The sequence below is a fragment of the Amblyraja radiata genome, chromosome 10, assembly GCF_010909765.2.
Source record: "Amblyraja radiata isolate CabotCenter1 chromosome 10, sAmbRad1.1.pri, whole genome shotgun sequence".
Taxonomy (NCBI): Eukaryota; Metazoa; Chordata; class Chondrichthyes; order Rajiformes; family Rajidae; genus Amblyraja; species Amblyraja radiata.
This window is the reverse complement of record NC_045965.1, coordinates 69,914,398-69,926,412: the sequence shown is the minus strand read 5'-3', so window position 1 is coordinate 69,926,412 and position 12,015 is coordinate 69,914,398. Positions and strand designations below refer to the sequence as shown.

Here is a 12,015-nt window from a genome sequence, read left to right as displayed (position 1 = left end):
GTGTGTGTGTGTGTGAGTCTGGGTGCGTGTGTGCAAGAGTGGGTGAGTGTGTGTGTGTGAGTGGGTGCGTGTGTGTGAGAGTCTGGGTGCGTGTGTGTGAGAGTCTGGGTGCGTGTGTGTGTGAGTCTGGGTGCGTGTGTATACATGTGGCTCTGTAGCTCCTCATTCCCCGCCTGTAACCATGGAGGGCTGTTGTTTGACTGGTCTGGGCACTGCTTTGTGGCGAAGGGTGTGTCTCCCTTCTCAGTACTCACAAATTGCTCGCCTGTAGCATTCCTTTCCGTATTGGTGATTTACAGTATGTAATCTGTCTGTCATTCTCCCCTCTCTCCCCTTCCTTCTCTTTCCCCACCTCATTCTCTCCCCCTCTTTCCCCCCACACACTCCCTCCCCATCTCTCTCCCATTCTCTCCTCTCTTCTACTCTCCCTAACTTGCTTTCATTTCTCTCATTTGCTTTCTTTGTACACTCTCATTCTCTCCCTCGCTCTATCTCTGCACTCATCTTCTCCATCCCTCTCCCCACAGTTATATGTCTCTAACCCCCTCTGTTGCTCTTGTGATACTTCAGTGATTTGAATCCTTTCTGTTCCTTTAGAACCACCAGGGACCTGGAGCTGGACACTCAGGCCTGTAAGTGAACACGTGATAAATGCTGTTTCCAGTAAGGACATTTATTAATCACATTAGGAATGACATGTTGTATTAAAAATTGAATGAGCTTTGACACAACATTGGAATGAAATGCCAGTCTGTGTAATATTTAGAATGATATTCTTCAAATGATCAACATGAATAAACTTTTTAGACTTTACACACAGACAGACATTGACCAAAAGTGTTTGACCACATCAGTCCGGTCTGGAAAAAGCAATAAGCAAGCAGGAAAGTTAAAAAAACATTTGTCAAACATACGTACTTGCGGCAACGATCTTATAAAAACATTGATTTATATAAAGAAACACACATGGGCCTAGAAGTTGGCTGCTTTGGTGTCTCACTTTTACGGAGAAAACCGATTAAAACCAATTTTGCTCTGATTAGACAGTGGTGAGGATTTAATCATGAAATATATTGAGGAAGTTTACGACTGAGGGATTATGGATATAGCAAGAGAGCTGTGTATGCACCACAGCCATTAATGGTGGAGCATCTCGATGGGCTGAATGGCCTACTCTTGCTCCTATGGTCTATATTTCTAGTCCTTACCATAAGAACATGCCATTTAAATTCAGATACCTCTGCCATGGTGAAAAAGTTTCTCATTCTGTCCACCTTCATCACCATCCTCCATAGCCTCATCTAGTCTGAGCGAAACAAACGCAGTCTCCACCGTCTCTCCTCATCACCAAAACTTTCCATCCCAGGCAACAATAGACGATAGGTGCAGGAGTAGGCCATTCGGCCCTTCCAGCCAGCACCGCCATTCAATGTGATCATGCAACTTCCTGGTGAATCTCCAGTCCAAACACAACCTTGCTGTGATGTGGTAACCATAACGGCACACAATTGTTCACTTGTGGCCTGACCAAAGCTTTACAAAGTTGTAGCTTAAACTTCCTTGAGCATCTCAACATCTACCGTGTCCTGTCAATAAGATTATCCTTCATCCTTCTAAACATTGAGGAATACGCTAACAACTTCTTTCACCACTTGTACTGATACAACACTCCAATCCCAGGGTGGATCATTATGGATGGCCTGTACTAAACCATTGGAGTGCTGATTCATCACAAACGGCCAATTCCATTAAAGTGCACATTAACAATATACATTGTCAATTTAAACTCCAGAATGGGTCAATCCAACTTTTAGATGAAAGATGAATGAACTAAACATGACATGGTCCACTTCACAAAAGCACATGCAGTAGATTCAGATATTTCACTGTGTCGATTCCCACTCTCCCTTTACCTCCACGGTGGTTATCTCGTGGTCGTCTCCTGGGCCCCCTTGAAACATAGAAACATAGAAAATAGGTGCAGGAGTAGGCCATTCGGCCCTTCGAGCCTGCACCGCCATTCAATATGATCATGGCTGATCATCCAACTCAGTATCCTGTACCTGCCTTCTCTCCATACCCCCTGATCCCTTTAGCCACAAGGGCCACATCTAACTCCCTCTTAAATATAGCCAATGAACTGGCCTCAACTACCTTCTGTGGCAGAGAATTCCAGAGATTCACCACTCTCTGTGTGAAAAATGTTTTCCTCATCTCGGTCCTAAAAGATTTCCCCCTTATCCTTCAACTGTGACCCCTTGTTCTGGACTTCCCCAACATCGGGAACAATCTTCCTGCATCTAGCCTGTCCAACCCCTTAAGAATTTTGTAGGTTTCTATAAGATCCCCCCTCAATCTTCTAAATTCTAGCTAGTACAAGCCGAGTCTATCCAGTCTTTCTTCATATGAAAGTCCTGCCATCCAAGGAATCGGTCTGGTGAAACTTCTCTGTACTCCCTCTATGGCAAGAATGTCCTTCAGCCACAGGGGTCCTGTTTCTCACTCCCCCCTCGAACATACAGGGGCCCTGTTCATATTCTCATTTCACATTTGATGCTATGCTCCCTTTGTCCACAAGAGGACCCAGTTTCTCATTCTCCACTGAAACTCAACTGAGATCTGTTCCAAGACACATCTTTACACAGCCCAGCCCTGAAGCTGTTCACTTTATACTTTCCCTCGCTAACTTTAAACACATCCTGGGCCCATTTCCCACACTTCCTTCAAACTCACGGAACCCATTTCCAGGGCCACACACAAATTGGAGGAACAGCACCACATATTTTGAAGATAGACACAAAAAGCTGAAGTAACTCAGCGGGACAGGCAGCATCTCAGGAGAGAAGGAATGGGTGACGTTTCTGGTGGAGACCCTTCTTCAGTCTCGACCCGGAACGTCACCCATTCCTTCTCTCCAGAGATGCTGCCTGTCCCGCTGAGTTACTGCAGCATTTTGTGTCTATCTTCGGTTTAAACCAGCATCTGCAGTTCCAGCTTACAAGGCATCTCATATTTCACTTGGGCAGCTTAAACACAGTGGTATGAACATTGATTTCTCTCATTTCAAGTAACCTTTGCATTCCCTCTTTCTCTGCCCCTCCCATCTAGTCTTCCTGCTAGTTCCACTGTTCACATCCATATATCCCTTTGTTATCACCTCTTCCACAACCAACAATGGACCATTGTGGGCTCCACCTTTGCTTGGTCGTCGGTGCCAGCTCTGGTTTGTTCTGAACCTTTTCATACCACTAGTTGCCCTCTTCCCGTGACACTCAAGTCTGAAGAAAGGTCTCGACCCAAAACGTCACCCATTCCTTCTCTCCAGAGATGCTGCCTCTCCCGCTGAGTTACTGCAGCATTTTGTGTTCACCTCCCTTTATCCTCACTGTGTTGATCGGATAATGTATTATGCTGTGTGATTGCTAATAGAGTGAATTAAACGTGTGTTGGTGCATTAGTTGTGGTAACATCCAACAGTGTGGGGAATCTGCCTGTCAGACACCTCCTGAGCTGGAGTGTGCAGGATGATCCGAGTGTTACTGCAGTCATGTTGATGATGATGGATGGATAGGATTTACCTCCAGTAGCACAGCTATACTTACACACGCTTTACACACAGACCTAGATCGGCATTATTTTATGAAAAACTCACTCCAAGAAAAGGAAGGATTGCAAATCTTGGACAGGTGGGAAATTTGTGGCAGTTACTGCTCTTTGGGAGATGCCATGTCTTCCTGGGTGTGGATGACATGAAACAGAGTGACGTTGAACAGCACCTGGTGGCCATTGTTCCAGGCGTACAGCGTGCGGTCTCTGGCGTTATAGTCCAGCATGGAGATGTGGAAGTACTGGTTATGGAAGGGGATGTCGATGTACTCATAGTTGGATGTCTTGGTGGAGTAGGCGTAGTAGACCTTGGCACCAGTCAGGTGTGAGTTGGTGACGTACAGAGTGCCACAGATCATGAACGCCTCTCCAGCACTCCTCTTGGGGTAGCCCGTGTTCCAACTGCGCTGCACCTCCAGCGACTGGCTGTCCAACTGGCTGATCACGATGTTCCCCGCATTCTGATTGGTGGCATAGACGGCCCAGACCCCCCCTTCGTCGGCCATCAGGTCGATGTCTGAGAACCCCCCCCATGTATACGGGTACACGTTATTGAAGCCTGCGTACTCCAGGCTACGCTGGGCCTGCACGGATCCTGACTGGAAGTTGTACCTGACCAACGTGTTGCTCTGATACTTATTGAAGTAGAGGGAGCCATTATAGACCAGGTGATTGGTGCCAGCCCAGGAATACGGCAGGCGGAACAACCGGTAATCCTCTCCGCTCACAAAGTCTGCCATGGATTGGTATTCCCGCACCATCTTGCTGCTCGTGTAGCCATCCATGTACCACACCTAGGAGAAATCCCATGCAGAGTCACAGTTACCAGCAACTCTAGTCAGAACTCACTCTTACATGCTTCATACTGTATGTTGCTTGGGCAGCTTACAACCCAGCGGTATGAATATTGATTTATCTAACTTCAAGTAACCCTTGCATCCCCTCTCTCTCTCTCTCTCTCTCTCTCCCTCTCCCATCCAAGTCATTGTGCTAGTTTCAAAGTTGTCTTGTTGAGTCTCATTGTCTTTAACTCATTTTCAGCTAGCCCACAGCTACCAATGGCCTGTTTCATTTTATCATCATTACGTTTTTGCATATCTTTCATTCCTTTGTTGGGGTCAAGGAAAGAGTGTTCACGTCGTGGCCCTGTTTCCACCAATCTTTCCACCACCGCACACAAGAAGCTCAAGACAGACACCATTGTATGCAGATGCCGAGTGGTGTGTTCAACTCTGGCTGAACAACATCTAATCTTGTGTGTGGACTCGATAAGAGGAATATTCCTTTGTTATATATACTATTATATACTATTAAAAGTTTCAACTTGTTTGTCTGTCTGTGATCTCAAGGAGTTACGCCAAAATGGTACACAATAGCGCAAATATTTTTGCAGAATCTTAGTCAGCTTTTTCCCGTCGCCAGTCTAATCAAGTTTCTTTCAGATTTGATGTTATATTTCACAAGTTATTGATATTTCCAGGTTTAACAAAAGCCAACTTTAACAGGATTTTTACTGTTAAAATCCTTGCTGCACCAGCTTCCAACAAACTTCGGTACAAATTTGCATTACAGGAACACTGTGCTTCCACCAACTTTTCACCTGAATGGAATCTCACGGTCCTCCACCTGACATTTGCAACAATGTTGCCATCATACATCACTTACTCCAGCTCCTGACAGGACAGGAGGGGGAGGGTGAATTGGTATTGCAATTGTGGAAGTGCAATTGGAATTTTTTTAAAGTCCAGTGCTGGGGGAGGCAGGGGAATGCTAGAATCTTACATTCGGCAACGGGTTGAGTTGGGGACCACGCCTCCCGTGGGGGCTACGGGTTAGTGGTGCAATATTGCGTTAGGGAACGGTTTGCATTGGGGGACCAGGCCTCCCGTCTGACAGGGGCCCAATGGGTCCCAGTTGGTCTAGTATCTTTCCATATCACCATCTGTATCTCTCGTTTCCCTTTCCCCTAACTCTCAGTCGGAAGAAGAGTCTCGACTTTAAACGTCACCCATTCCTTTACTCCGGAGATGCTCTGACCCGCTGAGTTACTCCAGCTTTTTGTGTCTCTTCGGTTTAAAACCAGAATCTGCAGTTCATATGGCCAACAAAACAAAGCAAAATTCCATTAACCCGGCACACACAGGACCTTGTGCACTTTCCAGACCATCGGATCGACTCCTGTTTATACACCGTCACACTGAAATCGCTTCTTCTTTAAGATGTTGCACGGCAGTACAGTAAACTTTCCAATGAAGTCACTCCATTAAAGGAAGAGCATTGAAAAGGCCCCAGCAAGTCTAAAGGGAGTGTGGGGAAAGAGCCCTGGTGATTCAGGAGGAGTGCAGGATTCAGCACTTTAGTCTAGTTTATTGTCACGTGTACCGAGGTACAGTGAAATGCTTTTGTTGCATGCTATCCAGTCAGCAGAAAGACAATACATGATTACAATCGAGCCGTCTACAGTGTATAGACACATGATAAAGGAATAACTTTTGGTGTAAGGTAAAGCCAGTAAAGTCTGATCAATGATAGTCCGAGGGTCACCAATGAGGTAGATAGTAGTTCAGGACTGTTCTCTGGTTGCGATAGCCAGATGCCAATACATCTGGATTCCTGAAGAATCTGAGGGATGATTGGTTTGCCCTATACTGTAAGTAGCTCGGGCACAAGCACTGATCCCTTTGTACATCAGCCCCACTTCCTGAAAGGCCTATTTATTCCAAAGTGGAGGCATTAACACTGGAGGTAAGGAATAAACGAGGAGGGCGCTGAGTACCGTGGCATATTCTTGGAAGAATAGGGAGAATCCACAACATTTTGTAAGTTTATCAGGAGCACGAGGGTTAGACAGGGCAAGAGAAGGTCACCTGAGGAAGCGGAGGACAACCTTGTTTGGACAAGGTCCTCATGGACACATCTCTATATTTACCAGAACGAGGGTTATAGGTCATGAGTACGCTGATGTTGTAGAGCAGCTCAGTGTTGAGAAGGTTCTAGAATAATCAGAGTGGAGACTCCCCAGGGTGGCTGAGGTCTATCCCAAGGTGTGATGGAGATGGCTGAGGTCCTGATCTTCGTTAGTCACAGGTAGGGTACGGCAAGACTGGAGGAGACCCAATGTTTCCCCCTTGTGTAAGAAGTAACTGGAGGTTGGTAAACCAGTGACAGGGAACATAGAGGAGACAAACTCACGCCACGCCACCCATGTACAGTGGAAAGGCAGGCGTTGACCAGGGACAGTCAACACGGCTTGGTGGGAGAAAGTCTTGTCTCATTAGATTGGGGATCAAATGTTTCCATATTGAATGATTCTTGATGGTCAGCATAGAGTCCGTGGGCCGAAGAGCCTGTTTCATGCAGTGTGACCAAACTCTGCCACAAGAACATCTGGTCAGTGGAACTCCTCCCTCCACTGTTCACCTGCCCGAGTACCCCCCACCCTCACCCAACCCCCCACCCACCCATAGAAACATAGAAAATAGGTGCAGGAGTAGGCTATTCGTCCTTCGAGCCTGCACCGCCATTCAATATGATCATGGCTGATCATCCAACTCAGTATCCTGTACCAGCCTTCTCTCCATACCCCCTGATCCCTTTAGCCACAAGGGCCAAATCTAACTCCCTCTTAAATATAGCCAATGAACTGGCCTCAACTAGCTTCTGTGGCAGAGAGTTCCAGAGATTCACCACTCTCTGTGTGAAAAATGTTTTTCTCGTCTAGGTCCTAAAGGATTTCCCCTTTATCCTTAAATTGTGACCCCTTGTCCTGGACTTCCCCAACATCGGGAACAATCTTCCTGCATCTAGCCTGTCCAACCCCTTAAGAATTTTGTAAGTTTCTATAAGATCCCCCTTCAATCTTCTAAATTCCAGCGAGTACAAGCCGAGTCTATCCAGTCTTCATATGAAAGTCCTGACATCCCAGGAATCAGTCTGGTGAACCTTCTCTGTACTCCCTTTATGGCAAGAATACTCCCTCTATGGCAAGAAGCTCTATCACCCACCCATCGCCAACCCCCACCCAACCCCCCCACCCATCCCCAACCCCCACCCATGACCACCCCACCCACCCAACACTGATCCCCCCCACCCACCCATCACCACCCCACCTACCGCCCATCACAACCCCTCCCACCGACCTCCCCCCATCCACATCCTCCGCCCAGCCCCAGCCCCTCCCCCAGCACCAGCCCCTCCCCCAGCCCCAGCACCAGCCCCTCCCCCTCCCCCAGCCCCTCCCCCAGCACCAGCCCCTCCCCCAGCCCCAGCCCCGCACCAACCTTGTCCTCTGTCTGTGCCGCGAGAGGGTCAGTCATCCACGCCCCGAACCTGGTCCCAGAGGCCTTCACTGTGATCGGGAGACTGATCTTCATCAGTTTGCCACATGCTGCAAAATAATTTACACTCATTAATTCTGCAGGTGATCTGTTCCTCACACCCCCTGGTCTCTCACTGGATGGCTTCATGGTAATTCTGCAGGTGATCTGTTACACACATGGTGCAAGCAGCCCCCTGGTCTCTCCGTGGATAGCTTCACTGTGTAACCATGCAACTGGAGGAAGGAATGTCTTACTCACACACACGGTGCAAGCAGCCCCCTGGTCTCTCCATGGATAGCTTCACTGTGTAACCATGCAACTGGAGGAAGGAATGAAGGAAGTAAAGCTTTATGAATGTGACCAGTCACAGTGACACTCTGGTCTGTATATCCAAGATATGCAAGGTACCCTAGTGACTTTCACAAGGACTCAAGACAGTTAATGGCACGTCACCACAGGTGATGTTACAACAGGTGATGGACGTCTGGCAATGCATGAAGGTAGATAAATGTCCAGGGGCTGATCCAAACATCCTGAGGGAAGCCAGAGAGAAATGACAGGAGTCCTGACTGAGATATATGATCATTGGTATACATGGATGAGGTGCCAGAAGATTAAGCCTAATGTTATGCCTCTATATTTAGGAAGAGCAGCAAGGATAAAGCTGGGTGGGCATTGTAGCCAGACGTAAGCCTTACATCTGTGGTTAATGTTACTGGAGAGGATTCTGAGGGATCAGATACACATTCATTTGGAAAGATGGGAATGAATCAAGGATAGTCAGCATGGTTTTATATTTGGGAGATGGTCCTTTACAAATGTCATTGTGTGAAGGTTGATGAGCACGGGGTGGTGGACATAGTCCATATTGTCCAGCATGGTTCAGCATGGAGGCTTCTCTGGAGAGTTAAATCACATGAGATACAGACAGGAGGCACAAGGAACTCGTGTTAGCAGCACCTCATATTCCGCTGGGGAAGATTGAAATCTCCAATGTCAAGTTACACCCAACTTTCCCTCTCTCTATGCCTCCCTAGCCCGAATATGCACCCATTCCTCCCACCATGACGTCCCACCCCTCGACCTATATCCTTCACTCTGTCTTTACATTTCACTCCTCTCCATAATCGGACAGCCTTTTGTCTCTCTTTCACCTCCATCCTTTGTCACTTACTCCACCCATCTGCCAATCAGACCCCTGCCACCTGTACCCACATATTGCTTGTCCCGCCACCACCTCTTTGCCAGATTTATCACCCTGCTACAATCAGCCTGAAGAAAGGTCCCGACCCAAAACATTCACACCCATTCCCTCCACAGATGGTGCCTAACCCATTCAGTTAGCAAGAGGAGTTGAGATTAGGAGCAAGGAGGTCCTACTGCAGTTGTACAGGGCCCTGGTGAGACCGCACCTGGAGTATTGTGTGCAGTTTTGGTCCTAATTTGAGGAAGGACATTCTTGCTATTGAGGGAGTGCCAGCGTAGGTTCACCAGGTTAATTCCCGGGATGGCGGGACCGTCGTATGATGAAAGAATGGTTCGACTGGGCTTGTATTCACTGGAATTTAGAAGGATGAGAGGGTATCTTATAGAAACATATAAAATTCTTAAGGGGATGGACAGGCTAAATGTAGGAAAAATGTTCCCCATGTTGGGGGAGTCCAGAACCAGGGGTCACAGTTTAAGAATAAGGGGTAGGCCATTTAGAACTGAGATGAATAAAAAAAATTTCACCCAGAGAGTTGTGAATCTGTGGAATTCTCTGCCTCAGAAGGCAGTGGAAGCTGATTCCCTGGATGTTTTCAAGAGAGAGTTAGATTTAGCTCTTAGGGCTAACGGAATCAAAGGATATGGGGAGAAAGCAGGAACAGTTTCTGATTCTGGATGATCAGCCATGATCATAGTGAATGGCGGTGCTGGCTGGAAGGGCAGAATGGCCTCCTCCTGCACCAGTTGTCTATGTTTTACGTTTTAATGTTACTCTTGCATTTTGTAGTTGGAGCTATCGATACAAATGGTTGGAAGCTGAGGGTTGATGGTTGGTTTACGTGGTGAAGCCCTGTGACTAGTGTCCTATCAAGAATTACAGTGGTGTTTAAGAAAGAACTGCAGATGCTGGAAAAATGGAAGGTGGACAAAAATGGTGGAGGAACTCAGCGGGTGAGGCAGCATCTATGGAGCGAAGGAAATAGGTGAAACGTCACCTATTCCTTTGCTCCAGATGCTGCCTCACCCGCTGAGTTCCTCCACCATTTTTGTCTACCTAGGAATTAGTGGGATCTTGTTCAACTTGGTAATTGGATCAAAGACCGGAGTTTCATTTGGATAAGTGCGAGGTGCTGCACTTTGTGACAAGGAAGTGTGGCATTTTTACAGTGAATGGTAGGGCTCTGGGATTGATCCTAGAAAGCAGACTCAATCTGAATAGACAAGAGACAATAGGTGGAGAAATGTAGGCACCAACAACAGAGAGATCATCATAGACCCCACAGTGAACCCACCAGGTTATGACCTCAATAGACAATAGACAATAGGTGCAGGAGTAGGCCATTCGGCCCTTCGAGCCAGCACCGCCATTCAATGTGATCATGGCTGATCATCCACAATCAGTACCCCGTTCCTGCCTTCTCCCCATATCCCCTTGACTCTGCTATCTTTAAGAGCCCTATCTAGCTCTCTCTTGAAAGTATCCAGAGAACCGGCCTCCACCGCCCTCTGAGGCAGAGAATTCCACAGACTCACAACTCTCTGTGAGAAAAAGTGTTTCCTCGTCTCCGTTCTAAATGGCTTACTCCTTATTAGAAACATAGACATAGAAAATAGGTGCAGGAGTAGGTCATTATATAGCCAATGAACTAGCCTCAACTACCTTCTGTGGCAGAGAATTCCAGAGATTCACCACTCTGTGTGAAAAATGTTTTTCTCATCTCGGTCCTAAAAGATTTCCCCCTTATCCTAAAACTGTGACCCCTTGTTCTGGACTTCCCCAACATCGGAAACAATCTTCCTGCATCTAGCCTGTCCAACCCCTTAAGAATTTTGTAGGTTTCTATAAGATCCCCCCTCAATCTTCGAAATTCTAGCGAGTACAAGCCGAGTCTATCAGTCTTTCTTCATATGAAAGTCCTGACATCCCAGGAATCAGTCTGGTGAACCTTCTCTGTACTCCCTCTATGGCAAGAATGTCTTTCCTCAGATTAGGAGACCAAAACTGTACGCAATACTCCAGGTGTGGTCTCACCAAGACCCTGTACAACTGCAGTAGAACCTCCCTGCTCCTATACTCAAATCCTTTTGCTATGAATGCTAACATACCATTTGCTTTGACACGCAGGTCTCGTTGCATCTCCCCTTTTCCTAATCGGCCACCATTCAGATAATAGTCTACTTTCCTGTTTTTGCCACCAAAGTGGATAACCTCACATTTATCCACATTATACTGCATCTGCCATGCATTTGCCCACTCACCCAGCCTATCCAAGTCACCTTGCAGCCTCCTAGCATCCTACTCACAGCTAACACTCCCCCCCAGCTTTGTGTCATCCGCAAACTTGGAGATGTTGCATTCAATTCCCTCATCCAAATCATTAATATATATTGTAAATAGCTGGGGTCCCAGCACTGAGCCTTGTGGTACCCCACTAGTCACTGCCTGCCATTGTGAAAAGGACACGTTTACTCCTACTCTTTGCTTCCTGTCTGCCAGCCAGTTCTCTATCCACATCAATACTGAACCCCCAATACCGTGTGCTTTAAGTTTGTATACTAATCTCTTATGTGGGACCTTGTCGAAAGCCTTCTGAAAGTCCAGATATAACACATCCACTGGTTCTCCCTTATCCACTCTACTAGTTACATCCTCGAAAAATTCTATAAGATTCGTCAGACATGATTTATCTTTCATAAATTTTATGGCCACACACTCATCTCCCTGCTACCTTCAGGTAGAAGGTACAGGAGCCTGAAGACTGCAACAACCAGGTTCAGAAATAGCTACTTCCCCACAGCCATCAGGCTATTAAACCTGGCTCGGACAAAACTCTGATTATTAATAACCACTTTCTGCTATTTGCACTTTATCAGTTTATTT

At 46.9% G+C, this 12,015-nt stretch overlaps 2 protein-coding genes across 2 annotated transcripts in view; both read right to left on the bottom strand.

Annotated features, from left to right (window-relative positions):
- The window catches only part of LOC116977430 (guanine nucleotide exchange factor VAV3-like), a 132,522-nt gene extending 131,236 nt beyond the window's left edge, over positions 1-1,286 (bottom strand). The window contains exon 1 of the mRNA XM_033027858.1: positions 1,209-1,286. Within this exon, the coding sequence (XP_032883749.1) occupies positions 1,209-1,286 (78 nt within the window). The remainder of the gene's footprint in view (positions 1-1,208) is intronic.
- Positions 1,287-3,266: 1,980 nt separating this feature from the next.
- Positions 3,267-12,015, bottom strand: part of olfm3 (olfactomedin 3) — a 28,542-nt gene continuing 19,793 nt past the window's right edge. Inside the window, exons 5-6 of the mRNA XM_033029115.1 lie at positions 7,887-7,993; positions 3,267-4,400 (exon numbers count right to left, since the gene is read on the bottom strand). Coding sequence (XP_032885006.1) covers positions 3,705-4,400; positions 7,887-7,993 — 803 coding nt within the window. The 3' untranslated portion in view covers positions 3,267-3,704. The remainder of the gene's footprint in view (positions 4,401-7,886; positions 7,994-12,015) is intronic.